A 27869-nucleotide genomic window follows, 5' to 3' on the forward strand; every position below is an offset into this window, starting at 1 on the left:
CTGCCGTGGCCTCTCCTGTCGCGGAGCACAGGCTACGGACGCGCAGGCTCAGCGGCCACGGCTCACGGGCCCAGCCACTCCGCGGCATGTGGGATCTTCCCGGACCAGGGCACGAACCCGTGTCCCCTGCATCAGCAGGTGGACTCTCAACCACTGCGTCACCAGGGAAGCCCTGAATTTGTTCTTATACTTATATATTTATTTAGCAAGCATTTATTAAGTTCGTACTATATGTCAGGTAGGTGCCAGGAGATTGAACAAGTCAGGGTTCCTGCCCTCAAATGAGACAGGCCAGCAAGTCAGTTATTTTGATACCAGGTGTTATGGAAATGCAGCAAAGGGACATAGAAAGAGAGAGATGGTTTGGCAGAATGGACAGCTCTCATGAACATGACTCATTTTTGGATAGTTATTGAACTCTGTTGTGGGACTTAATGGAATCACAGATTTCTCCAACAAGTACAGTTTTTCTCCCTGATATTTTCTTTTCTCTTGGAAAATATAAAATCCTAAGCCATTAATTTAAGAATATTCAACTACTGTTGATTGTCCCATTAAGTAAACTCTCACCTTTCTGTTTTTAAACTTAGATCTTAGGGTTGGAGAGGTTCTACATACGACAGAAGCTAAGTACAAATAATTAGGTAGCTCCTGTTTTTTGAGAGGGGGAAGGTATGTGTTTATTCATACTTTCATTTAACAAATATTTTAAAAATACCTCCTATGCAGAAAAAACACTTAATTCCAAAATAATTTCTCACAGGGGCTTTTAGTTAAGGAATTCTGAAGAATATAAAGGAAAATACTGTTTACAGCAAATTTAGAAATGGAAGAATTGATCGTGTGTTTTTTCTTTCCTTTCTTTCAGGGCAAGTTAAAGTGTTCAGAGCTCTTTATACGTTTGAACCCAGAACTGTAAGTATTCAGTTTTTCACTTTCAAATTGACATAAAAACCAAAAGTGATTTCATTTAGATACTTCCTCTGTCCTAAATGGTCATCAACCCTGCTTCAACCCTTCATTTGACTAAGGACAGAGTCCTCTGTGGTCCAGCCCCCTTTCTAGTCCTGCCGTCCTCTGCTCCTTCCCCTTTGTGGATCATTCCAGTCTGGATTTGGTGCACAGTATAACTCATCTCTGAACTCTTTGTAGACTCATGACTCTGCACCTCTCTAAGCTTTTTGTTTTGTTTTGTTTTGTTTTGTTTTGCGATACGCGGGCCTCTCACCGCTGTGGCCTCCCCCGTTGCAGAGCACAGGCTCCGGACGCGCAGTCCCAGCAGCCATAGCTCACGGGCCCAGCCGCTCCGCGGCATGTGGGATCTTCCTGGACCGGGGCACGAACCTGCGTCCCCTGCATCGGCAGGCGGACTCTCAACCACTGCGCCACCAGGGAAGCCCATAAGCTTTGATTACACACTTCCTCTTCCATAAAGACTTTCTGGTCATCCCAGGGAGGAGTGGGATGTCTCTCCCACCTCTGAACTTCTGCACTTGGCATTGCACTCCTGCTCACCAGCACAGTGTCTAGGGTGCAGAACACAGGGGTTTAGAGCTTACAGTAGCTTTTAGGACCCGCTCTGCCTCTTTTCACAGCTGTGTGACCTGGTAAATTCGGAAATTACCTAACCTCTGTGCTTCAGTGTACTCATCTGTAAAGTGAAAATAATAATAATCTCATAGGGTTTTAGTGAGAATTAAGTGAGATTGTATAAAGCTGCTGTGACTGTTAAGGAGTCATTGTTACTATTAGAAGGAGTAGTGGTTGCTATATTCATAGACTCTTAACACATGCTTTTGATTGGTTGATGTATTGATTACTTTAACTCACCTCCAGTTCTTTGCCAGGATGGATTCTCTCTACTGTTATTTATTTATTTTTGGCTGCGTCGGGTCTTCGTTCCTGCGCAAGGGCTTTCTCTAGTTGCGGTGAGCGGGGGCTACTCTTCGTTGCGGTGCACGGGCTTCTCATCACTATGGCTTCTCTTGTTTGGGAGCACGGGCTCTAGGCGTGCAGGCTTCAGTAGTTGTGGCACATGGGCTCAGTAGTTGCGGCTCGCGGGCTCTAGAGCACAGGCTCATTAGTTGTGGCGCACGGGCTTAGTTGCTCCGTGGCATGTGGGATCTTCCTGGACCAGGGATCAAACCCATGTCCCCTGCATTGGCAGGCAGATTCTTAACCACTGCACCACCAGGGAGGTCCCTCTACTGCTTTTTAAAAGTCTTGGTTATTGTTGAATGCACAGGAGAAAATAGACATTTAATTCACTAGGTTTTTTGAATATTCCACATTTAAAATGCTATTTTTAATATCCATGGTCCCAAGGATCCTAGGCTGCAGAGCAGTGCTGCTAATTCATCCTGTGTGTGTGTGCTGGATGGTCAGTAATGGCTACCTCATGCCCTGTTGCTCCCACACTCTGCTCCTCTCCATCTCCCCTCAATACAGATGTTGAAGGGGAGGTGTCTGGCTGATCAGGTCCCAGGGGTCTTCCTGACTGCTTAAGTGCCCATGCTGTACCAGTTGTTCAGTATTTTGAATATCACCCTAGAACTAGGTTCATCTTAACATTCTTTTCTGAATGAGAATTTCTTTTGGACAAGCTCAGTTTGGTCTTTCTCCCCTGGGCCCAGTGGCCATCTTCTCTAGTGGGATGGGTGTACCCCAGTATATCCTAAACTCACCTACAAGTCATTGAGACAAAGAAGTTGGAAGGGCTGAGCTGGACTCTGTGAGACCATCGCTGACATGTACAGCACCCCAGAAATACCTGGGTCCAGTTTTTAGCTACTATACTACTCTCAGGATATAGGGACAGCAATACCCAACTCGTCTTGGTGATCCACTGGGAAGCTTGTCACTCCTGGTTCTTCCTGTCAATGCATTTCTCTCCTCTGTCGTGCATGAAGGCAAGGTAGTCCTGACACCACCCAGCCCTGTTTGGTTCTTATTTCTTACCCAACCCCCAATCCAATAAAGTGCCATATAGAGGCCTGGTAAGACTGGATAGACAAGTGTAAAGTTGCACTGATGGAGAGAGAACAGCATTTCCTGTGTGCTGGAGGTATATTGATTTCTGCAAGGAAACCAGCAGGATCCTCCTCTCTATCATGTAACATTTGCTGGACTTTTCTAGGTTTATAGCACTATATGTAGGGGAAGGAGCCCTAGGATGGGATTCCAAAAGCTGAAGTTGGAGCCCAGCCCTACCACTCACTAACTGTGTGATTTGTGGCAAGTTCTTCAACCTCTCTAAGCCTGGCTGTGAGATGGAGATTATACCCATGGACCCAGCCCTGCCTTAATGGGCTGTTGTAGGATCAAATGACATTAAGTATGCTTTGCAAGTATAAGGCACTGCTGTTGATTTTGTTGTATTGCATTATGTTGGGGTGGGGAAGAGAGGAACAACAGATATTTTCCACAGCCATTGCCTTTTATCCTGATCATGACACCATAGCAGCCAGTAATGGCTATGCATGACCCTTCTGTATGAGAGAAAGCAGAGGTGGTGATGAAGGACAGGGACTGCAGAATCTGAATGTCACGGTTCAAGTTTAGGGTCTTCCATGTACCTGCTGTATGGCCTTGGACAAGTTTCTCATCTATAATGTGATGATAAGAATAGTGCCCGCCTCACAGTGTTCCTGTGAGATTGTAAGTGTCCAGACCAGTGCCTGGCACATGATCATACTATAAAGTGCTAAATGAAAACATCTGTGGAGAATTTGATTTTTTTTTCTTTTTCTTTTTATTAATTCTCAGGGCTCCAGGTTGACAAATGTGGGAAATTTCAAAAGGACGTCACGGTCTTTCCAAAATTTTTCATAAAATATATACTTGCATAAACCAACCAAAATTAATGCCTTGAGAATTATATGTTACCAAGAATATATGGAACAGGATATACATTACCAAGTGCGTACTCATCCCTATAACATCCCAGTGGCCAACAATTTACTTGTTCTGATACCTTGTGGTTCTTCAAGGAGAGAGGAAAAGAAGAATGTGGTTAAAAACCAAAGAACAGACTAGAAATAGACAAGTGCTTACTTGATTGTGTCACTCTTTTCCCATCATGGTCCATGAATACGATGCCAGGAATTTAAAAGTCGATGCTCACTGAACATTTACATTGTGTCCTGCAAGTGGTTTCTTAATGGAAAGTGTGAATATTGGAGGTACAAATCTATCTAGGTTTTAAAATCATGAAATTACCTTGTTGTTTATATTGCCACCAGCAGTCTGAAGAATTTGGTAAATGACCTCCTCAGCTACATTAGGAAGAACCACCCCTAGCTTCTTTGGAAGAAGATATTTTAGCGGGGGTAGCATTGTGTGTCTGGGAGCTATTGATTAAAAAGAAAACAAACCTTCTACTCTCTTTTCTCAGGATGAAAAATTAGCGAGACCTTTTTTTTACGTGACTGAAATCGACTGCCCGTTGTTGCTCCCTTAGTTGAAAAACAAGTCTGATCTAATAGGTAGCTGAGGCAGGCACTGCTATTGAACAGCAGCCATTAATTTAAAACCCGAAACAGCACAAGAAGTTTTGAAATGACTGTACTTGGTGACATTTTCCAAATCATGCATTTTACCAAACCACAAAAGAAAAGAATTATTTACAAATACCATATGATTTTAAAAATTGAGGTAAAATTCACATAACACAACATTAACCATTTTTTGTATTTAAGGTGAACAATGAAGCGGCATTTAGTACAATCACAATGTTGTGCAGCTATTACCTCTGTCTAGTTCCAAAATGTTTTCACTGTCCCCAAAGAAAACTCTGTACCCATTAAACACTGACTTCCCATTCTTCCAGGCTTTATTCCTTTTTATGAGGAAGACTAATTACAGAGACTTGTGTGTGTTCTTTGTTTTTTAAGTTATGTGTTTGGTACTTTCTCAAAATATGCCTTTTGTTTCAAGGGTGAATGATCTTATTAAGTGTGGAAATTCAGGCAAACTTGACTTTTGTGATTTTAGACATGACTCCTTCACTTCAACATAAGCACTGATGGAGGAGGATTCATTGTTAGACATAAGTGGGCAAGGTTAGCTTCTCTTCAAGACATTGAACTCTTTCAAAACTCCAAGAAACTCAGTCACTCCAAAAAAATGCTAAGATTTCACATATATTCTATTTTCTTTACTTCCTTACATCCTGCTTCATTGTCCTCACCCATTCCTTACTGTCATCTAAAGGAGAGATAGTCAGATGCTGTTCAAATTTCCAGCTAAGGCCAACCTTTCTGTTGTAAGTATGGCTACTCCATCCCACCAACTGGGATGCTATGGTGGCAGTGAGTCACCTTTCTGGCCTCTGAGAAGTGAGCCAGTTAACGGCAGGGAAGTGCTAAATTAAACAATTTGTTTCCCTAATCACTTTCCTTATCCATCACATATTGATAGTACTATTGATCATAGATCATCAGGACATTTTAGAGAAAAATTGAGAAAAGTTTTAGAAGGCTTTACTTTTTTTCTTCCAAATGCCTATTTCCAATAATATTAAAATGTATGTCATTGATCTACCTAGGCTCAATTAATTTTGCATAGATATGCTATATGTAAGTCTAGTCTCTGCAGATCGAAGTGTAAATTAAGAAATGCTTCAGAAAGTGCTTTTTAGAGGAACTCACATTTTTTAGTTTCATTAATCATCATTTGCTCATTTTTATATTTGAATGCATATTGCATCTAAATATTTATGAATTGTGGTTGCTTAAAGCATGATATAGCTGATATAGTCTTCATTTAAATTCACGGGGAAATAGTTATAAAAATAATGGAGATCATCTTTGAAACTGTTGCAGAGTCACATTTACTGCCGTAGTCTGCAGCTGAGAGAGGAGGAGATAAACAAAAGGAAAATGAAAGAATGAAATAATTTGTTTCACTAGCATAATTTTTATTTGTGTGGAACAGTAACTGGAATCAAATATCAAAGCCTTTAAAACAAATTTTTTTTCCAACCAGCATTATGAAACTAATATGTGCTCATGATCTTATCCTATGTAAAATTCTGTGCCCTACATTCTTCACTCAGCATGACAATGTAAACATTTCCCAATATCTGAAACTTGCTCATCAGTAGACATAAATATACATATATATATATTTTGGCCACACCACGCAGCTTGCAGGATCTTAGTTCCCTGACCAGGGATTGAACCTGGGCCACAGCACTGTAAGTGCTGAGTCCTAACCAGTGGACCACCAGGGAACTCTCTAGACATTTTATTTACTCATACAGGCATGCTGATAAGTGTTATCTACTGATGGGAAAAAGATGTTTAATTAAAGTGCCTGGCTTTATTCAGGGAGTTTGTAGGACATTTGGCTGGTATAAGAGCACGTATTGTCTGTGTAATTAATTAACCCCTTAGAGCTTGCTTATGGTCTAGAATGAGTTACTGCTTCATATCTTTCAGCTCTTTAGCCATATTAATGGTTGAATTATGTATTAACTGTTCTCATATATAAGATATTCATTCTCTCTGAACATGAAGAGTTAAGATAATGGTTTTCTCAAAATAAGTAGAGAGTGATGTTGATATGAAAGTGTTTAAGGATTGAAGGCTAATCGTTTAAGAGAGAGCCAAACTTCTAGCTATTTTTCATGGTTTTAGTTCTAGACATTTATCCTTTTATGAAAAAACATATATCACCTTTTGAAATTTTTATAATGAAAAAGTTTTATTAATATTCTATTTTGGTATAAAAATGCCTTGCTTTCATTGTGGAAGAAAATAAGGTGTGTGTGTGTGTGGGGGGAATTCTTATTTCTTATATTCTTTGAAGTTTATCATGGGAAAATTCACATTTCTACGTGTGTTAGCTTGTCAATAATGTTTTGTTATATGGTTTATGTGCAGATTTAAGTATATAAAAACTATGCTGTCTATAAGGATTTTAGAATTGTATAATTATCATCATCATTGTATTCTAATGCATGAAAAAATCACATGGAGTAAAACTTAATTTTTTTTTTTTTTAGCCAGATGAATTGTACTTTGAAGAAGGTGATATTATCTACATTACTGACATGGTAAGCCCAGCCAATATTTTGTCATACCATGCATGAACTAAAGATGTGTAAGACTACTTTGTATAGCTGTAATATTGTACATTATTTACATGTATATCTGTATAGAAATACATATACCCAAGTTTACTCACTGAGCATAATTTGTAATAACATAGGATTGGAAGTAGCCCTTAGTCCATCAATAGGAAAATAGTTGAATAAACTTTGCTCTATCTACAGAGTATTATGCAGCTATAAAAAGGAGTGAGGAATATCTCTATATGATATTATGGAGTAATTTAAGTGAAAAAAGCAAGGTGAAAAAAGTGTGGATAGTGTGCCTTTACTTATGTAAGTAAGAAAGGGTGAGAGGATATACATATACTTATTTTCCTCAATTTAAAATAAAAAGTCAAAGGAGGAGTCATAAATTTTTAAAAAGTAGTTTTTTCTCTGAAAGGACAGGGAAAAAGGGTAGAAGAAACATAGATGGAATATAGACTTTTAAAAAATTACACCTTGTTTTGGGGATCTGTCTTTGGAATCATGTAAACTTTTGTATAGTTATAAAATTAAATTAAATGATAAAAAGCAATCCCTAAAAACCAAAAGCAGAATGAATCAAATGAACTTAGTTGTACCCCAGGTATTTGGCATGACACACAGAGAGGAACTATTCCAAGTGACTTTAGAACTCAGCATTTCAACTGAATATCTCTAGTAGAATAATATGAAGAACAAAAAGAACTTCTACCCCCAAATTATAAACAGTTTTTAATCATGATGTTGGAGAAGTGTTGGTATGGTTATTCTGAGATTGCTGCATGTGTGTTGCAGTTTAGAGCAAATGAGTCATTAAGTCAATGATGTAGAAAACTGGCAGTTTCAGCCTGCAAGAAAGGATGTACATATAGATATAAGATCAATGAAGTTAAGTAGCTCTGCGTTTGAATTGGAAGTATGTTATATTTTATCTAAAAGAAAATAAATAAAAAGATTTCTTGCTCTGTCCTTTGAAAAGGCCAAAAAAAAAAAAAAAAAAAAAAAGACCAAGCTAATAATAATATGTTATTTCCCATTAAAAGGAACAAAGTTCCTTTGAGAAATGTCTGGTACCAGGTTGGGGGCAGGAAAGGTACAAGATAATCCCAAGACATCTCATTCTTAGAAAGCAAGGAAGCTCCCAAAGACTACTAGGGTCACACTGGAAAGACACAGAACTAAATTGAAGAGGCTGCCACTGGTCAAAGGACAATTTGAGCAATCAGTTAGGGCAACAATCCCAAGGACTGAAACAAATCTACTCTGTTTAAATTCATGAGCTCCTAATGATACTTAAAAACAAAAACAAACATCATTGGTCAACCTGAGAGAATGCTAGGGAACCAACTTTTTATTCTGATGACTGTTATGGAAAAGAATCAGTATTTATTCTGACAACTCTAAAGGGAAAGAATCAGTATTTATTCTGCCTTTCTCCATGAACTTTATCGCTGGGTAACCTGAGAGTTGATGAGGGAAAGTTCGTCTTTAAAGTAATATTCTAGTTATTTAAATGAAGAAGGAATGATAGAATAAGAATGTCACCATTTGCAACCCTTATGAAATAATGGATCCAAATAATGCTCATCAGTGGTTACTAATGTTACAAAAAGAGAGACATTGTGTGTCTCCTGATGGAAGAATCAATGCTACACATGCAATAGTCTTGCTAAAAAATTGAATCTGAATCTGATTAAGCCTCTAGAACGAATGACTGATTTACAGGCAATACAGGGAGCAGAGGAACACATTTTTTTAAAACAAGGGAAACAAGGAAAATCCAGACTCTTCCAAACTCTTCGGAGCAAACTAGTGTCTTTGAAAAGTCTATTGTGAAGGAGTGAAAAAAAATGAAGGGGGAAACTATAGACTAAAAGAGACTTAAGAGGCAAATCAATCAATCATACTATATGGACTTTATTATAAGACATACTGGAAATTTTGAGTATTGTAGATATTTGATGATATTAAGGAATTATTGTTAAAAAAATTTTAAGCTAGCAAACAAAATAACACATGATAATGGTGTTGTTATTATGGAAAAGTCCTTATCTTTCAGAGATTCATATTAAAATATTTACAGATAAAAGAATATGATGTCTAGAATTTATTTCAGGATAATCTGAAGGGGAGGGAGGTTGTAGGTGAGGATATGCATGAAACAGTATTGGCTGTGAGTAAATAGTTCATGCAGTTAGGAAATGGGTATGTGTAGCTTCCTCATACGGTTCCTTCTACTTTGGTATAGGTTTGAATTTTTCTATGAAAAAAAGTTACCGAAAAAGCAAAGGTGAAATAAAGAGATCTTTAGAAAACCAAATATATGCATATCTTGAGACTAAGAGAAATTAGACTCTGAACCAAAAAATCCTACAGATAGCCTAAACTAAACATAATTTTTTCCCTTCTCTTTCATATTATCTCTGTTTGATTTGTTTGAATGTGGAGTCTCTATGATGAAGTGTCTTTGATTTGTTGCAGGCAGATGTGTGTATATTTGTAATTTAATGATAAGGGGAATGGACATCCATAACTAGGGAGTGAGGAAGCTTGATCAATGTGACCAGGGCTGATGGACATTTGGTAAAGCAGTAACTCTGCATTTGAATTGGAAGTATGTTGTATTTTATCTAAAATAAAACAAAAAGTGTCAACTGCTCTACCCTTTGAAAAGGCCAAAATGAGGCCAATATGAGCCATATGGTTTTAAAAATGACTGAATGTAAACTGGATTTGGTGCCACTTAATTTAACTCTTCTTTCACCAGAGTGATACCAATTGGTGGAAAGGCACCTCCAAAGGCCGGACGGGACTAATCCCAAGCAACTATGGTAAGTATGGCAGCGGTGGCTTTACTTGGGCTGTACTTTGTGTATTTTCAGTTATCTGGTTCCTGAGGCCTTTCTGCTTCCTGCTGTGGCTGAGAAATCAATGGAGTCCTTGCCAGCCTAGGGCATTTTCTACTCTGAGCCTCCTCTTAATAGAGTGGTCAGGGATGCTGGATGTACTTGAACTTGACTCCTTGGCTTAAGAAAATGCATTGTAACATTCTTGAAAGAACCTAGGGTTTCCAGGGAAATGCTTATGGTAACGCTTAGAACATCTTTCTTTTTCTTTTCTTTCTTTTTTGTTTTTTTTTAGACTAGCCCTTTCTTTTGTGATGAAGTAACCTTGTCTTGTTATGTTAATTAATGTTTGGGGCAGTGATGTTCATTAAATGAATATTAGGGCAGTTTGAGGAGCTTGAGCAGTGAGACGTGGGCCCTGCCTTGAAGCCACTTCTAGTTGGAAGGGGGACAAAGCAGACTTTCGTAGAAATCATCAGAGTAAAGTAAAAAGCGCACAGGATTGATAAACAAGGGTCCTGGGTTTTAATCCTTCTTCCACTTCTAACAACAAGGGACCTTAGTTAGGGCACTTAACTGCCACCCCTGGGACCGTTTCTCCATCTGTATAATGAGAGGTTTTGATTTAAATCACTTCTAAGGCTCCTTCGGACTTTAGCATTAGATACATCCTTAGACCAATAAGTCTGACATCAGGAACCAGTTCCAAACACTGGAAGGGGACTTAGAAATTTCAAGGAAGGCAGTTCAAAGCTCCTAGGGGAGGGGAGGGGAGGAGGTGGAGGAGAGGAGAGGAAGGGGGTGGGGAGGGAAATGAGTGAGACCTGGGGCTCAACACATGGGCCCCACTTACCTGGCCTAAGGGCCATATCATTCTGGATTTTAAAAGACTTTAAGCATTTCTACACTCCTCTAACCTTTGAAATCCCAAATAAACAACTTGTCCAGCTGGTCATAGACTGAGGGTGCGAAATGTTTCTCAGTTGCTAGATCCCTGGTAGCCAAGGGAGTATCTAGTTACAGCCCTTTGTGGTGGGAGGGGTGGGTGTGGAGTCTCATTTGAACAACAGTCTTCATGTGGTCACTCCTACTGATTCTAGGACAGCAGTGAATACACCTTCCTTAGGGGCAGGTAGGTAGGCTGATTGCCCGTTCTGAATATAGAAAGCAAAAGATTTCTCCTTTACCTCACCCTTCATATCCACACACACAAGGGAAACAATTATTTTCAGCCATCTTCAAAGCAGGGTGTTTTTATAGAATGTAAAAATGAACCTAAAATGCTTTCTTTTGCAGTTTCTTGACTAAATTTGTTGGTGAAATATTTGAGCAAACTGGTAGGCAGACCTTGGATCTGTTTTTTTCTATTTATACTTGCAGTTAATTGCTATATTTGTTTCTGTTTATACTCCCAGTTAATTGCTGTGTTATTGTCTTAGCTTGGTTTCTTTTGACACATAATTCAGCTTCTTTCAAAGCACAAAACATCACTTTTGATTTTCTGCCATTTTTTAAAACTCACATTAAGTAAGGGAAGCTGTATGGTGGAAGGTCCTGGCAGTTCTGAAGCTGGGACACTGAATTGGCTTCAGGGAATCCTTTGGGTGGCCCTCTCAACATTGATATGCACCTTTTTTTTCGATCTAGTGGCTGAGCAGGCAGAATCCATTGACAATCCATTGCATGAAGCTGCAAAAAGAGGTAGGTCTGATTCTTTTTGATTGAGATAAACAGTACAGTAAAACACAGACATATTAATTATGTAGTTTGATGACTTTTAACAAATGCATTTACCTGTGTAACCAACACCCAGATCAAGATCCAGAACATTTCTATCATCCCAGAAAGTTCTTTTCCCAGTTAAATCCTTGTCTCCCCCAGAGGCAGTCTCTGTTCTGGCCTTCTTTCACTCTACAGAAATGTGTGATTTTAATTTTTAAAATGTCAGTCAACAAATAACTTTTGAGTCTTACCTGCCCTGTGGTTAGTTGCAAGTGAAAAGTCATGCTCTGTGACTCGCAGAGCTCGAAGTCTGGCGGGGGAGAGATGTGTGTAGCAGATCATTACAAGATGGTGTGATAAGTATAGCGGTTGAAGTGTGTTTCAGTTAAACAGGCTATAGAGTCCAGAATGAGTAACAGGAGGGCAGAGGGTGGGGGCTTCTCAGGGGTCCAGCATCTGGGAGAGTGTTGGTATACTGCAAGTATGAATGGTGAGGATGGAGTTGGGGAGGAAGGGAACACCAGGGATGGGGCTTATACTTGGGGCTTTGTCCCGTAGATCAGTGGTTCTCCACAGAGGGTAATTCCTCTCTGCAAACCCTGGGACATTTGGCAGTATCTGGAGGCATTTTTTTTTTTTTTTTTTTTTTTTTGGCGGTACGCAGGCCTCTCACTGTTGTGGCCTCTCCCATTGCGGAGCACAGGCTCCGGACGCGCAGGCTCAGCGGCCATGGCTCACGGGCCCAGCCGCTCCGCGGCATGTGGGATCCTCCTGGACCAGGGCACGAACCCACGTCCCCTGCATCGGCAGGCAGACTCTCAACCACTGAGCCACCCGGGAAGCCCTCTGGAGGCATTTTGACTGTCATAACTGGGGGGATGCTGGCACCTTTTGTGTAGAGGCTGGGGATGTTGCTAAACATCGTGCAGTGCAGCCCCCATAACAAAGAATCCTCCAGCGCCAGATGTCAGTAGGGCCGCTGTTGAGAAACCCTGCTGTAGATCATGGGGAATTTTTTGTAAGGCCACAGTAAGCTCTCTTTCATTTAATTGTAGATATTTCTGAAATCTGAATGTGCAAAAGGAAATTATTGGTTTAGGATTGTGCATAAGTAGAACTACTAAATTGACATTTAAAAAATTCTTTGTAAACTAGATATTTAGGGCATTAGCCAGAGGATTTTAAATGAATAGTTATACTTTAACATATAAGAACAGCAGCTTTGAGTAGGTTATTTAGTTTTTCTTTTCTTGTAGGAACTGAAAATGTATTTTAAATATGAATGTGAGTAGTGTCTGCTTGTTCTTAGGTTTGACATTTTTTCCCAAAGTTCCAGGATTTCACAAAGGAAAAAAAAGTTGTTTTTACAAAGTAAAAATACCTTAAATGGACCCATTTAGGCAACTCTTCCCATTAACCTACCATTACAAATTGATGTTAATGCTTTCCATTAATAAACTGGAAGTCAAAATGTACCATAGAGAATGCGTTATGGGGCAGGTTTTAATTTCAGACTTGCTGATTAATCCTTTGCAAATGCGAATTTATGCAGGATGAAATTGATTGAAAAGCAAAATGAAAAAAACTAAAAACCTTTTTCATGTGTTTTTATAAATGTAAAATGTTTTCAGGCAACTTGAGTTGGTTGAGAGAGTGTTTGGACAACCGAGTAGGTGTTAATGGCTTGGACAAAGCTGGAAGCACCGCCCTGTACTGGGCTTGTCACGGGGGTCACAAAGGTATTACATTTTGTTTGTTATCATAAATATCTGTGCTACTGAAAATGTGCTTCATCTAGGGGAGCCAGAGTTACACAAATGAAAAAAAAATTGGTTATTCTTTTTAAATTTTTCAGAACGTCAGCCAAAAGCCCAGTCCCTGGAAGCTCTGTAAAACAGTAGGTAGATTGTGATTGGTCAGCCTCACTACACGGACCTTTTCACTTGAAAGAGTGGAAGCTTCCTTTCCTCTCTCAGACTAGCAAAGGTTACAGGGAAACAACAGTAATATAAAAACAAACCCCACTGTCTAATCTCACGGAAGAAAGGACCAGAATTGATTCTTCTGACTTAGTTTTTCCCAGGAAGCTTTTTTTTTTCTTTTTTTTGCGGTACGCGGCCCTCTCACTGTTGTGGCCTCTCCCATTGCGGAGCACAGGCTCCGGACGCGCAGGCTCAGCGTCCATGGCTCACGGGCCCAGCCGGTCCGCGGTATGTGGGATTTTCCCGGACCGGGGCACGAACCCGTGTCCTCTGCATCAGCAGGCAGACTCTCAACCACTGCGCCACCAGGGAAGCCCTCCCAGGGAGCTTTTATGATTTACATTCTAAGTTTAAGATTTAGGAAAGAGACAGCATTTGCTTGAGTTAGTGATTCAGTTGATAACTTCCTCTGTTATAATCAATAATAATGACAAATGGAATTTCTAGATGTATTTCAGCCTGGCCGAGAACCTACCACACCCACTCTCTTTCTCCCTCTCTCTACAACACACAGAAAATGATCCCAACAGTAATGAGAAACAAAGAATCCAACAAATTAAATAGCATGGCCAAAGGAAAATTTAAACACAAATTAGTGGTATGAATATTAAGTGCCCCAGCAAATGTAAAAATATTCCTATCATAGATGTCATGTGAAAATACAAAAGCCAAAATATTTGAAAAAAAATTTCCCTATGTAATTCTACCTTTTACAGTCTTAGGTCTTCTATTTACATAAATGTTGAAAACTTTGTTATAACGATTTTCTTGATGATTCTTCTAAAAAGAATCCTTTCTTTTAAAATTATTATGCAGAGTCTTTTCAGACTTTTAGTCTCATTCTTTAAAAAGATCTTTTCTATTTGAATTTCAGATATAGTGGAAATGCTATTTACTCAACCAAACATTGAACTGAACCAACAGGTGAGATTGCTTATACAGAAGTCATTTAACCCACCCACCTTGCTCTCCTGGTACAGCTTATATGTATGTAAAATCCTATCTTGGTGTCTTGGAACTCACCTTTTCTCATCTATTATTTTTCATAAAACTTTTAATCAAAATACAACAAGCACATAGTTAAAAAATTATTATTACATTAAAGTCCAAATTGCATAAAGCCCCAAATTCCTGCCATACTCCTCCTCATATATCACTTTCAGCTTTTAGTGCTTTCCTCTTACCTTCATGTTACTAAGGAATATGCTTGTGGAGCTGTCTCATAATTCATCATCTTCATAAAGTGTTTTGGTATCCTATCTGGTAAATGAAGGTTTACGCTTGTCTACTGCCCGGCTGTCATCTTCCAGCACCCAGTGCCCAATCTTTCCTCCTTCGGTCCTCCTAATGTATCATACATAGCATAGTTTTTGGTTATATTACTATATAGTGCTTATGGTATTATAGCTATTTAAATATCATTCACTGCTTGTATAACTTTTTTGTTTCTGTATTTATTGACTTTTATTTAGTGCTTTTTTTTTTTTGTATTTCACAAAGACCTCTACATTGTTTTATACTCTCTTGATATACTTTCCTAAATTGTATAAGATAATTGCTTTCTTCTTTTTCTTCCTGGAATCATACTGAAGGCTTCCATCTTCATTCTCTAATAGGAGCAACTTGGTCTCTACTGCCCTTTGCTGTCTTCCTGGGGAACGCTTCACCTCTCTCCTGTGTTGTGTCCTCACTTTTCTGGATCCTCTGTCTCCCATTTGTTGAAGAATACCTTCAAGTAAATTCCTGAGAAAGGGGAGCTTGGGCTTGATTATTTGGCTGATAGAATTCTGGGTGGAAAATGACTTCCCTCAGAACTTTGCAGGCATGGCTCCATGGTATTCTAGTTTCTAGGGTTGCTTTTGAGAGGTTTGATGCCTTTTTGAGCCCCATTCTTTGTGTGTTAACTGCTTTTTCCCTTTTTTATTTGGCCATGCTGCGAGGCTTATAGGATCTTAGTTCCCTGACCAGGGCCCTGGGCCCTCAGCAGTGAAAGTGCAGAGTCCTAACCACTGGGCGGCCAGGAAATTCCCTCCGTTTTCTCATTAGAATTTTACTCTATCCGTGGTATTCCAAACTTTCACAATGATGTGCTTTTAGAATGGATCTTTTCCTGAAAATGGTAGTGAACTCTTTCAGCCTGGAAAAATATCTTGTATTCTTTCTTATATATTTTTATCTGACTGTTTCCTTTCTTCTTTGGTTCTGGAATGCCTATTAGCAGCTATGTTGGACCTCTCAGATTAAGCCTCTAATTCTCTTAGTTTTCCTCAGAGGTTTTCTCATCTTTATGTTTTATTTTGGTCACCTTTTTAATTCCCCAGAGCACTGTATTAGATCTCTGTTGCTGTGTAACAAATTGCCACATATTTAGCAGCTTAAAAGTATACCCATTGACCTTATGCTTTCTGTAGGTGAGAATTCTGGGTGGCATAGCTGGATTTTCTGTTCAGGGTCTCACAGGTTGGAATCAAGGTATTGGCTGGAGTGGGGTTCTCATCTGGAGCTCGAGTCCTATTCCAAATTCATTCATGTTGCTGGGAGAATTGTGTTTCTTGCACCTATGGTACTGAGGTCCTCAACTTTTAGAGACCACCCCTCCTGATGGACAGTTCACAACATGGCTGTTTGCTTTCTTCCTCAAGGCCAGCAGGAGATTGTGTTGCTGGTGCTATGCCTTTCCTTATAAGGGCCCACCTGACTAGGTCAGGTCCACCCAGGGTAATGTCTTTTGATGAACTTAACATCAACTGATTAGAAAATATGGGCATGATATCCTGTTATATTCACTGGTCTCACCCACTCTCAAGGGGAGGAAATTATACAGGGAGGTGTATTCCAGGGGGTAGGGAGCTTGAAGGCTGTCTTAGAGTTCTTTCTACCACAAGCTCCTCCTTTTACTCTTATTTTTACTTTTACATAGCATCTTTTTCTCATTTCCTAACATAATGTCATATTATATCTCTGATATATTAATTATATACATATTTTAAAACATGTTCTGCTATTCACTACACTGTGTCTTTTTCCTCTGAGATCCATTAGCTTTGTTTTGATCTTTCTTCAGATATTGGAGGCCGTACTCAAATATATAGTACCTTTGTCTGTCCATTCATGTTTGAGTGTGACTGAAAGCTCTGTGTGCTTGTGGGCTTATTGACTGGTGGTTTTCTCCATAGGGTGAAGTGGTGAGGTCCTGGATGTTCTGCTGGCTTATACCCAGATGCCAGTTAAAATATTCCCTTCCTCCCCCGCATTGGGACTGTTCAGCTCTCCCAGAGAAGTATTCTCCAGCCTCCTCCCTGGGCGTAGATGCTAGACTGTACACACTGGGGCACTGGGGTAGGTAAAGGCAGCTGGGAGAGGGGTCTTACTGCTCAGTTTGTAGGTTTTTCAGCTAACCCCCTGCTTTTAGTTCCTAGCCTAATTGCCACCTTCTCTTGTGCGTGCAAGTTCCATGAGCTTGGAAGCTATCTGGTTAATTTCTCAACAGGGTAATTCTACCATCTGTACTGGGTCATCTGGCAGCAGGGAGAAAGGAAGGTGATCTGGGGTTCTGGGGTTCTAATTACTCCTGAGAAACACTTTCACCCAGTACTCTTGGTTTCACTCCCATGCCTCATTCCTGCTCCCGTGTCTCCAGGCATCTCCAGTTCCTAATTCATGCTGGTTTCTGCGGAGACAAATCTGCTTGTTTCCTCCTGGTGTCTCCCTCTGCAAGCATCTGCACTTCCACTTGTGATCTGCCGAGTCAGTTTCTCCTCTTCTATCCCATTCCCTTTCCCCAAATGACTCACCTCTCATCTTTTGAGTCTCCTTTCCCTCTTTGGAATTTTATATGATTTTATAACTTCGTTCTCATTTTAGATTTACTTAGGTTAGAGTAAACCTAAATTCATGCGCGGTTTCAATCCACACTCTCTTTTTAAAATGCTGCTTTCTCTTGTTATATCACCATAGAACAAGTTGGGAGACACAGCCTTGCATGCTGCTGCCTGGAAGGGTTATGCAGATATTGTCCAGTTGCTTCTGGCAAAAGGTAAAGTGTGCTTAGTTTATCTGGTCTTTGCTTACCCTGAAAAATAGGCTACATCCACTTATACCACTTGAAATAGTAGGGAAAATAATAGGCTTCTTATTTTAAAACTGGAATTTTGATCTCTACTCTGTCTGCATCACAGAGTTGTTATGATAAGATAAAATTGAGGTGATTTGTGTGAGTTTTTAATTTTAACTCAAAAGCTTGGTAAGCTTTAAAATCACATATATTACCCTTAGTAAGAATTTATTGTACATTTCTGCAGGATTAAAGGGCCTCAGAAGGAAGGGGTGTGTGTGTGTACATGTGTGCATGCACACACATGTGCACGCACACATACAGAGGAGACCTCTCTAAGAAAGCTGTATGGGTAAAGTTGCTGAGGCCCCTGTTCTCACAGGAAAGCTTGATAGATAACAAAGAATGCTGTGGCTGCGATGTCCTGCTTTGAGCTGAGCAGATGCTAGATGTACAGAAAATAAGAAGATACGTTGATTCCCTGTTTTTACACAAGTCAGAAGCAACAGTGAAATTATGGACTCACCATCCATTCATCTATTTGTCCCACAAATATTAGTTAACCTTTATAGAAGGGCAGGGATATCACCCCATCCTGCACCCTGGTCCAGAAGGCTGTAATATAGGATGCTTGAATCCCCAGCCTACGTGTCACATGGATGCAGTATCATCAAGGATCCTTGGAACAATGTTGTGGGTTATATGAGAGGAAATGTTTTTGATTTAAAGGATGTTGATGATGTAAACTCCAGGTGCAAAAGATCAGACACCTTGAGGACCACTGTAGTGCCCCCCAAAGGTACGCCAACATCTGCACTGTCTGCTATGGCAGCCACTAACCACACGTGCTCCTGAGCCCTTGAAATGAGGCTAGTCTGAATTGAGATGTGCTGTAAGTGTAAAATGAATACCAGATTTTGAAGACTTAGTAGAAACAAAAAGAGTGAAGTATCACAATAATTTTCATATTGGTTACATGATGAAGTGATAACACTTCGGATATACTGGGTTAAATGAAATATATTATTAAAATGAATTTCACATTTTGAAAACGTAGCCACTAGAAAAATTTCAGTTACATCTATGGCTCACATAATTTTCTGCTGGGCAGCGCTGTTTGAGAGGGACACAGGAAATGGTTGAGTTTCTTCTCTAGCATCCTGTCTCTGAACATTTCCCGTCCTGACAGAAATCATGTATGTGAGTTCTCAAGTGTAAAGTAAGGTATGCTTAGTCACAGAACTATGAACCTGCAGGATTTTTGACCTGTAGTACAGCGAGAGAATGAGGTTTTCCCTATAACCCCAGCTGTGGATATCTCAATCTGTTCATGAGAGATTTTCACACACAGTCACTGTATTCCTAATTAAACATACTATTCTTTTCTTGACAGTATTTTTGTGCCTTTGAGTTTTAGGAGATTTATATTTTGTTTACTGAAGAGGATGTGGTTGTAGAGAAAATGGCACTCTCAAACACTGTGGCAGAAAGTGTCAATTGGTAAGCCTTCTTGGCAGGCAGTCTAACAGTAGCTAGCAGAATGAAAACATACATATCCTTACATTTCAGCACCACTTCTAGGAAACTGTCCTTCAGAAATGCATATAAAAGATGTTGTTCAAGGAAGTTCATGGCAGCATTGTTTGTGATAATGAAAATTAGGAACAGCCTAAACACCCCTCAATAGAGGAGTGGTTAAATAAATTTTGGAGTACCCACAAAATGGAATAATTATAAATATTTACATAGATTGGGTTATAAGTATGTGTACTACTAAGGAATGAATACGATGATATATTATTAAGTTAAAAAAATCAAAACTAGTGGTTACCAGGGAGGAGAGGGAGGGAAAGGGGTAAGATAGGGGTAGGGGATTAAGAGGTACAAACTACTGTGTATAAAATAAATAAGCTACAAGGATACATAGTGCAACACAGGGAATATAGCCAATATTTTGTGACAATTATAAATGAAATATAACCTTTAAAAATTGTGAATCCCTATGTTATATACCTGAAACTTATAAATATTGTACATCAACTAAAAAAACAGGAAAATATCATTGGCAAAAAAAAAATCAAATTACAGACTAATACATGGAGTATGATTTTGTGTATATGTCCACATATGTCTGTGAATGCATTCTTGCACATAAGGGAGATGGGAACTGATGCCCACTTGTTGGGAATGGTCACCTCTGGGGAAGGTAGAAGATGGGGAAGGAAGGGGTTAGTTGAAGGCTGAAATGAGACATAAGCTTTTGTTCAGCATACATCTGTATTTTTGAATCTTTGACAATGAGAAAGATTTATGAATTCTGATGTAATTTATCACATAATAAAGACATGGAAAAAAGGGAGTAGAAGATGGGCTGTGGGAACAATGGATTGCCTCTAGATTTTAGTGTTACTAATTCTGCTAATAAGCATGAGAGTATACTGAAGATAAATATTAATCTCCTGAAGCTCAACTTACATGGTCTTTTCTAAAGACCTTCTTGAAAAGAAGAGGCAAAGGGTGTATTGAATTTAATCTCCAAAAACTCATGCCAAGGCACGTTGAGTCTAACTGATTTACCGTCCACAGGGACAGTAAACTCCTCACTGAAAAGTTCACGTGCAATTCTATAGGGACTCGAAAGGAAGGCTATATTTTAATTGTGTATAATTATTACAGGTGCAGCAATAAGCTCCCTGATTAAAGCTGCCAAATATGCTATTACTGTTTTGAGAAAGTTTTACTGTTTGGAAAGAGCCTAGTTCGGGGCCAGAATGGTTGTCTAGTTAGTTCTGCCAAAAGTGATCAGTTTTGACGGAAAGAGGATTGGCTGCTATATAATTAACACTGCTGTTTGTTATATAAGAAAGTTGTTAAGAGAGTAAATCCTAAGAGTTCTCATTACAAGGAAGAAAAATTTTTATATTCTTTTAATTTTGTATCTATATGGGATGATGGATGTTTACTAAACTTACTGTGATAATCATTTCGTGATGTTCGTAAGTCAAATCATTATGCCGTACACCTTAAACTTATACAGTGTTGTGTGTCAATTATATCTCAATATAACTGGAAGAAAGAAAAGAAAAAGAGAAAAAGGAAACTAAAAAAAAAAAAAGTATTGGCTGCTACTATAGAGTCTTCAAAACACCTAATTTACTTTCTTGTGTTGGGGAAGGTGCTAGAACAGACTTAAGAAACAATGAGAAGAAGCTGGCCCTGGACATGGCTACTAATGCTGCCTGTGCATCTCTCCTGAAAAAGAAACAGGGAACAGGTACTTGATTTTAATCCTTCTTCCTCCTGATGCCATCATGACTAAGAGTAATCGATTTAATATTAGGGAAAATTTTTTCTTGGTAAATTCTTCAGGTGATTCTAAAGTTAGATTTTATATCCTTGGTCTGAATCAGAACTTCAACATGGAAGAATACCTTTATGCAAACAAATTTGAAGAGACATCGATTTTTTGCTGTGATTAGTATGTTTCTTTTATTCCTTGCCATCAAGTTCTAATTACTTTACTTTCCATTACAGTCCTTATCTGAGAACCATTGTTTCCATATTCTCATTTCAGGTTTGTTTTTATGAGTGGTTATCGCTAAATATTTTTTAAATTATGCATTCAAGAGCTTTATGATTATATTTTGTTTCTATTTTAAATGAGGGTATCAAAATTATTTGTAATCAAAATTATTCTAGACTTTGTGAATGTATCGGTATCTCTTCACAGTTCTATGCGTGGTTTTTTAAAGATAAGAGTGTATATTCTTTTTTTTTTAATTAATTAATTTTTGGCTGTGTTAGGTCTTTGTTGCTGCGCACAAGCTTTCTCTAGTTGCGGGGAGTGGGGGCTGCTCTTCGTTGTGGTGCACGGGCTTCTCATTGCCGTGGCTTCTCTTGTTGTGGAGCACAGGCTCTAGACGCGTGGGCTTCAGTAGTTGTGGCACGCAGGCTCAGTAGTTGGTGGCTTGCGGGCTGTAGAGCACAGGCTCAGTGGTTGTGGCGCACGGGCTTAGTTGCTCCGCGGCATGTGGGATCTTCCCAGACCGGGGATCGAACCTGTGTCCCCTGCATTGGCAGGTGGATTCTTAACCACTGCGCCACCAGGGAAGTCTGAAGATAGAGTGTATATTCTTAAAGATAATATCTATTGATGTGGGAGAAGAGGTTTGAAAAGTTCACATGCAATTCTATAAAAATGAAGAGTTTGTGTAGTGGTTTTGAAAAGGTGTTAAAGGAAAGAAGAGGTGTTAAACACATTTGCACTGTTCATGATTACTATTCAGAGATTGGCTGTTGATTTGACTTCTCAGTATATAGCCTGCTGAATGTGCTCCCCTAGATTCATTCTAATATGGTGATTCCAGAAAGGAGTACTGGGAGTGGCAGGGTGTGAACTCTTCTTCCCATCCACCTCTCCTCTGTCCCTCTTTCATTTATCATCAGCCTTCTGGCCCATGAGAAACCCAGAGAGGTAGAAAAAAAGAAAGGTGGAAGATGCTTGGTTGGAGGGAATATTTGATCTCTTTTTTCTCACTTCTCAAGCCTTATTCTACTTAATTATCTCATGTTTGGCACTTTAATTCCACTTTGAAGTATAAGCCTGTAATGGATATATTTTTACTGCCGTTTTCTAGAAAGGAACTAGTATAATGGAGGATTCACCTTTTGCAAGTCTTTGTATTGCTACTCAACATTCTGGGCTTTTTTGGTATTGCTTTAGAGTCTGAAGTTTAGACTGATTCATGTTGGTGGAGAATCACCAAGACAACTTTTTAGAAATTTCCATTATAGAGGCTAAGTTCATGTGTTTTCATTTTATCCTTAGGGTATTATCATTTTCAGAGTTCTCAAACTTGGGTAATGAGATACTCATTTCTGTTTCTATCATTTGAATCAAATTCCCATTAATGTTTGAACCCTTGGAAAACTTATTTCTCCCTCAGGTATCCCTTGATTTATGAGAAGAGTCAATATTATGCTGTCCCATATTCCATTTCTAGCAGAAGCAGCAAAGTACATCAGTCCCCTGGTTTCCTGCTTTAGTCAATTAAAAAAAGCAAACAGCCCCCCTCTCTTCATGGCTTCCCAAGGGAACTTCCCAGAATCATCTTCCTTACCTATCATCAAATTCCCATCATAGTTCTCCTCACAAATCCATTGTTCCGTTTGTCCCTTATTTCAGATAAGTGTTTGTTCCAGATTCTTATTTAACCTCAGTTCAGGTATAGTGTAAACTATTAAGCAGTTAGGGGTTTCTTAATTATTTAAGCCATGAATGTTTGCTGGCAGTGCAAGTCTTTCTTTAAAGTGATTACTCATGCACAGATGTGTATAGGTTCTACCAAATGAGTGAGAAAGTGTTTACCAGCTGAGTGGTGCTCCCTAGCTACATTTTGACTGAGAAGCCATATTTGCAGCCATGTGGGAGAAACACTTTTACTTGAGGTGGACCTCTCACACCCTGCTGCCTTGGTTGGGTCAGGAAGAAGGACTATGACCTAATTTCCTTTCTCTGCCACTGACTTCCTGCTGCTATATGGGTACCTCCAAAACATCCTGACTGAGGAGTAAGATTTCTTATGAGCTAAAGGTTATCAGAGTCTCATGCACACTCTGAGTTTGATGGTGATAGACAGTGAAAATATCACACCTGCTCAGACCCCAGAGAGCTACATCCAGAAGCCTCCACATGAACAACTGGAGCTGGAAGAGACAGGTGGCAAACTTTTCTCTTTTTCTCCTCATTTTTCTGTAGTCTTTGTAGAAAAGGGCAGGGACGTTGGTGTTCTGTTTCTCTGTTTACTCCAAGTTTCTTTAGTTTACCTTCCTAAATGTGTGCTATACTGATTTCAGTAATGAGGGAATCTTGGGGCCTGGCACACAGAGCCAAGAAATGAATTTTCGTATTTCATTTTTTCATGTTACCTTTTTCTGTTTTTTTTTTCTTCATTTGCCCAATTATCCAGTTTAAAAAAATTTAATTTGTATTTTGGTCCTAGTTGGAATGAGAGTTTGAATATTTGGCCATATAGCAAATTGCCAGCATGAACTCTAAACCAGAAAAGGTATATTCTGATATCGTTGTCCACTTTTAAAAACACATCTTGAATTTCTTATATGGACAAAATAATTTACATTTTACAGTTACCATGAAGGGTAACTTTACGATATAGGGTGGGGTCAAGCCATACTTGAGGATTGAACCTTTAAGTTCTTTTTCCAATTTTTAAAAACTAGGGTATAATTTACATTAAGTAAAGTACATAAATCTTAAGTGTACATCTTGATGATTTTTTTTTTACCGTGCTTACACTTTTTAAAAAAATTCATTAACCTGATTTAATCCACACTGAAATTAACCTTTTTTTTTTTTCCGGCTGTGCCACACGGCATGCAGGATCTTAGTTCCCCAACCAGGGATTGAACCTGGGCCCTCTTCAGTGGAAGTGCAGAGTCCTAACCACTGGACCGCCAGGGGATTCCCACTGTGCCTAAACTTATTAACCATAACCCAGATGATAGAGGACACTTCCCACACAATAGAAGCCTCCCTCAGAATCCTCTGCTTCTCTCACCATAGATTAGTTTTGCCTGTTTTCAAACTTGATATAAATGGAATCAAACAGTATGTGCTCTTTGGTGTCTAACTTCTTTCACATAACATGTCTATGAGATTTATACATGTTATTTTGTTTATCCCTCCACCATTTGTTTATTTATTTGTTTGTTTGTCTAAGTTCTGGTGCTTTGGAACATGTAAATCCAGGGCAGTGAGACTGAGAAAAAAATGGAAGTGAGGTAGGGGAGGCTGGGAAGCACTACTAGGGGATACATTACCATGATAGTCATGCCCCAAGACGGGCTATGACGATACAGCTCATTATCAGCACTTGGCCATATGAGAAGTTTCCAGAGAAACTGCCTCAGAGCAGTCCATGGAAGGAAGGAAGGAGAAGTTTATTTGCCTGGCTCTCACTTTCTATTTGGTCAGAATTTGCACCGTGGCAAGTCATCTTTCTCTTGCTTAAAGCAAAGTGCCGAAGTAACCATTGAAGGACAAAGAATATCTCCAATATCGAAAAACACAGGATTGTAGTAACAAGGTAGAAAGGGGAAGAGCTTTACTATTTGTCTTTTTGTCTTTAGCTTAAAAGGCTACTTTTATCAAGTTCATGGCCAGTCCTGAAGTTTGTGGGTGTGTATGGAACAGAACAAAATACCTTCCTCCCAGGTCTCCAGAACTCCTCTTAAGGAGAATGGAGAAGAGTACAGTCAACCTGGAGACTTCTAATAGTTTGGAAGCTTGTGTGAAGTCGTTGAAGGCCACCTCTGTTCTGCATAAAGCCACTTGTTCTTTTACCTTTCTTTCTCTCTCATATAAGATAAATCGGTTTCTATATCCCTGCCCTCTCCCCTGCCCCTTCCTTTTTTTTTTCAATAATCATTTTTCTAAACCTATGAAGACTTAAAAAAAACTACAGTATCATCAAACATCTTGTGATGGTCTAAATTTACCATTTTCTCTTACATGTTTGTTTATTCTTGGCTTATTTATTTATGTTTTTTTAAGTAGGGTCCAAACTGATAGCTATGTCTCTTGTTTCTTTGTTTTTCAATTAATGTTTCCTTTCCCTCTTTGTTTAGCCTTGCAGTTTATTTGTTAAAGAAACTGGGAAAATTTCCCTGAATTTCCCAGTGTAGACATTGCATGCATGCATTCCCATGGTGTTGTCATGCTCCTCTGTCCTCTGTATTTTTGTCAATTGGTGTTACATCTAGAGGTTTGATTAGATTTGGATTCTATCTATCATCTATCTATCTATCATCTATCTATCTATCTATCTATCTATCTATTTTAGGGATAGAGGGAAGAATACTTCATAAAGAAAATTGTGTTCTTCTATCAGAGGCACATAATATCTGTTTGTCACTTGTCCTGCAATGTTAGCATCCATGGATGATCATTGTCTAGATTCATTATTTCACTAATGGTTGCGAAATGGTGATATTCTAATTTTGTCACTCCTTTCTTGGTTAATAGTTGGAACATTCTATAAAGAAAAATTTCCCCTTATCAACTGTTTGGTTACTCGAGCAATAGTTTGTATATCAGTGGCAGAATAAAGGCTTGATTTTTGCCTTTTAAGAGTTTTCAAAATAACCTGCTGGTTCCCTATTATTTTTCGAAGGGGGCCAATGAATTCTCTTTGGTGTGTGTTGAAATATTTGCTGTGTTTTAATCCAGCATAGTTTCCTTACTGGTAGCCTATCTTTGGCTAGTGGAGGCCTCTTCTGGTTGGATCCTGAGCCCTTTTAAAATGATGCTGTCTTTGCTAGGATCCTTGTTTTATGGCATAACAAGAGGTTTCAGGTCTATCTTTTACAGTTTCTTCCCCAGACTTGGAATCAGTCATATCTCCAATGAGCATGGGCTTATAGTATTTAGAGATCATGTTCTGGGTACTATATATAACACACATTTATTGAGCTCTAACAATGTGCTTATACTTGCATTTCAGTTTTCCCCTTAAAATTATACCTCGTGTAACCTGTTGCTATAGGAATTTGACTGGACAGTTTGAATTTGACTGGACAGGTGAACAGTTAAAGATCAGATGTCTTCCTTTTGAACTCTGTTTAAGGTTGACTTAACATTTGGTGGGGTTCAGCTCTTTCTATTTTAAAACTTTTATTTTTCATTTCAGTTTCTTTTGCTTCTGAGTATACTTTATCAATGTTTTCTAAAATGAAACTGAAGCTTTTGTGTTTTCATTCTCTTTCTTTTCCTTTCCCCCCCTCTCATTAGTTATCTTTCTACCCAGTGACCTTGCCCTCAGGTAAGGCCACAGGTTGTCGACTGACTGAAGCCACCTGTGCACTTGTCATTGGGAGAGGAGGTTGGAAGCACAGTTGTCAGGGTGGACGGGCTTCTGGTGTGTTCCACATTGGTCATGGTGCATGTGGCTGGTCGTATTTTGTTTGAGATAGACTAATGGTACCTCAGCACCATGTGCTTTACTTTTCTGCATGTCTAGGTAACATGCAGACAAATGTATTTGTCAGCCTCTGTGGCAACAGAAACTAATCAGTTAGACTGGAAAGCAAAAGTAGAAAAATATCCTTGGAGAAAATACAACCCCTAGGTCTGAGGGAAGATTACAGTGTTTTTTTTTTTTTTTTTTTTATTAGTTTCTGCTTTATAACAAAGTGAATCAGTCATACATATACATCTGTTCCCACATCCCCTCCCTCATGATTACAGTGTTTTGAATTGTCAGGAGCTTTGAAAGTGAAAACAAAATCTGAGCCATTTGTAATTCCTCTGTTTTGCTTTTCCCCCATTCCTTTTAGACGCAGTCCGAACATTAAGCAATGCCGAGGACTATCTTGATGATGAAGACTCAGATTAATTCCTTTCCAGAGCTTTGAGATCTAAAACTTGTGTTGCTTTTGCCATTTCAAAACCTTGTCTTTGCCAGAAGAGTGTTGGTAACTGTAAAAAAAAAAAAAAAAAAGTCTATATGAACGTGGCAGCATTGCACTGTTTGAATAAAACATGTAAATGAATAGTTCTCACCTTCAGTTTGCCAATAAGTGACTGGATATTTTGCTGTATAAAGTACATTTTTGTTCACCAGAGTAGAACAAGAAGATATTATTTCTATTTATCAAGCTTAAAGGAATTTTAAGAATTTTTTTCTTTAAAAAAATCGGGATTTTTTTTTTTTTAAGTTCTTTACCTCAAGGATTGAGATATTTTGAATGGATTTTTCAGGGGGGGAATGCTTATTATAATAATAAACCGAAAGACTTAATAGAAAATCGTCAGCTATTCTGACAAAAATAAACATTTTAAGAGACTTTATTTCCTTTGTTTTGTGGTATCACTCTTTACTGGTAAATAAATAAAGCTTTTTATATTTATATTTAGGTAAAGACTGATTTGATTTTTTAAATAACATTTTGTATTATTAACACAGAAGAATCATAGTAGCCAAATTTTCTTTCTTTTTTTTTTCTGGATACAGTGTATTTTATTGATGGTACATGACAAAGTAGGGCTCCCTAAGCCCCTCCTCTTCTTTAGGGGGTCTGGGATGGAAACCGTGGAGGTCGGGAGATTCTCAGTGTCTTGGGGGATCGAGTTGGCATAGTAGCCAAATTTCTGTTCAGCCTTCTATATC

General features: G+C 38.9%; 1 protein-coding gene across 2 annotated transcripts in view; it reads left to right on the plus strand.

The window, feature by feature from the left end:
* OSTF1 (osteoclast stimulating factor 1) overlaps positions 1-27615 on the plus strand; it is a 49096-nt gene extending 21481 nt beyond the window's left edge. Inside the window, exons 2-10 of one of the 2 annotated variants that reach the window (XM_079706021.1) lie at positions 869-915; positions 7007-7057; positions 9846-9909; positions 11572-11625; positions 13278-13385; positions 14503-14552; positions 17586-17664; positions 20858-20956; positions 27037-27615. In XM_079706021.1, coding sequence (XP_079562147.1) covers positions 869-915; positions 7007-7057; positions 9846-9909; positions 11572-11625; positions 13278-13385; positions 14503-14552; positions 17586-17664; positions 20858-20956; positions 27037-27095 — 611 coding nt within the window. In that variant the 3' untranslated portion in view covers positions 27096-27615. Of the gene's footprint in view, positions 1-868; positions 916-3879; positions 3919-7006; positions 7058-9845; positions 9910-11571; positions 11626-13277; positions 13386-14502; positions 14553-17585; positions 17665-20857; positions 20957-27036 lie in introns of those variants that run through there. The other variant, XM_079706022.1, reaches the window with a different exon arrangement.
* Positions 27616-27869: the final 254 nt, after the last annotated feature.

This window comes from Hyperoodon ampullatus, assembly GCF_949752795.1.
Source record: "Hyperoodon ampullatus genome assembly, chromosome: 6".
Classification (NCBI taxonomy): domain Eukaryota; kingdom Metazoa; phylum Chordata; class Mammalia; order Artiodactyla; family Ziphiidae; genus Hyperoodon; species Hyperoodon ampullatus.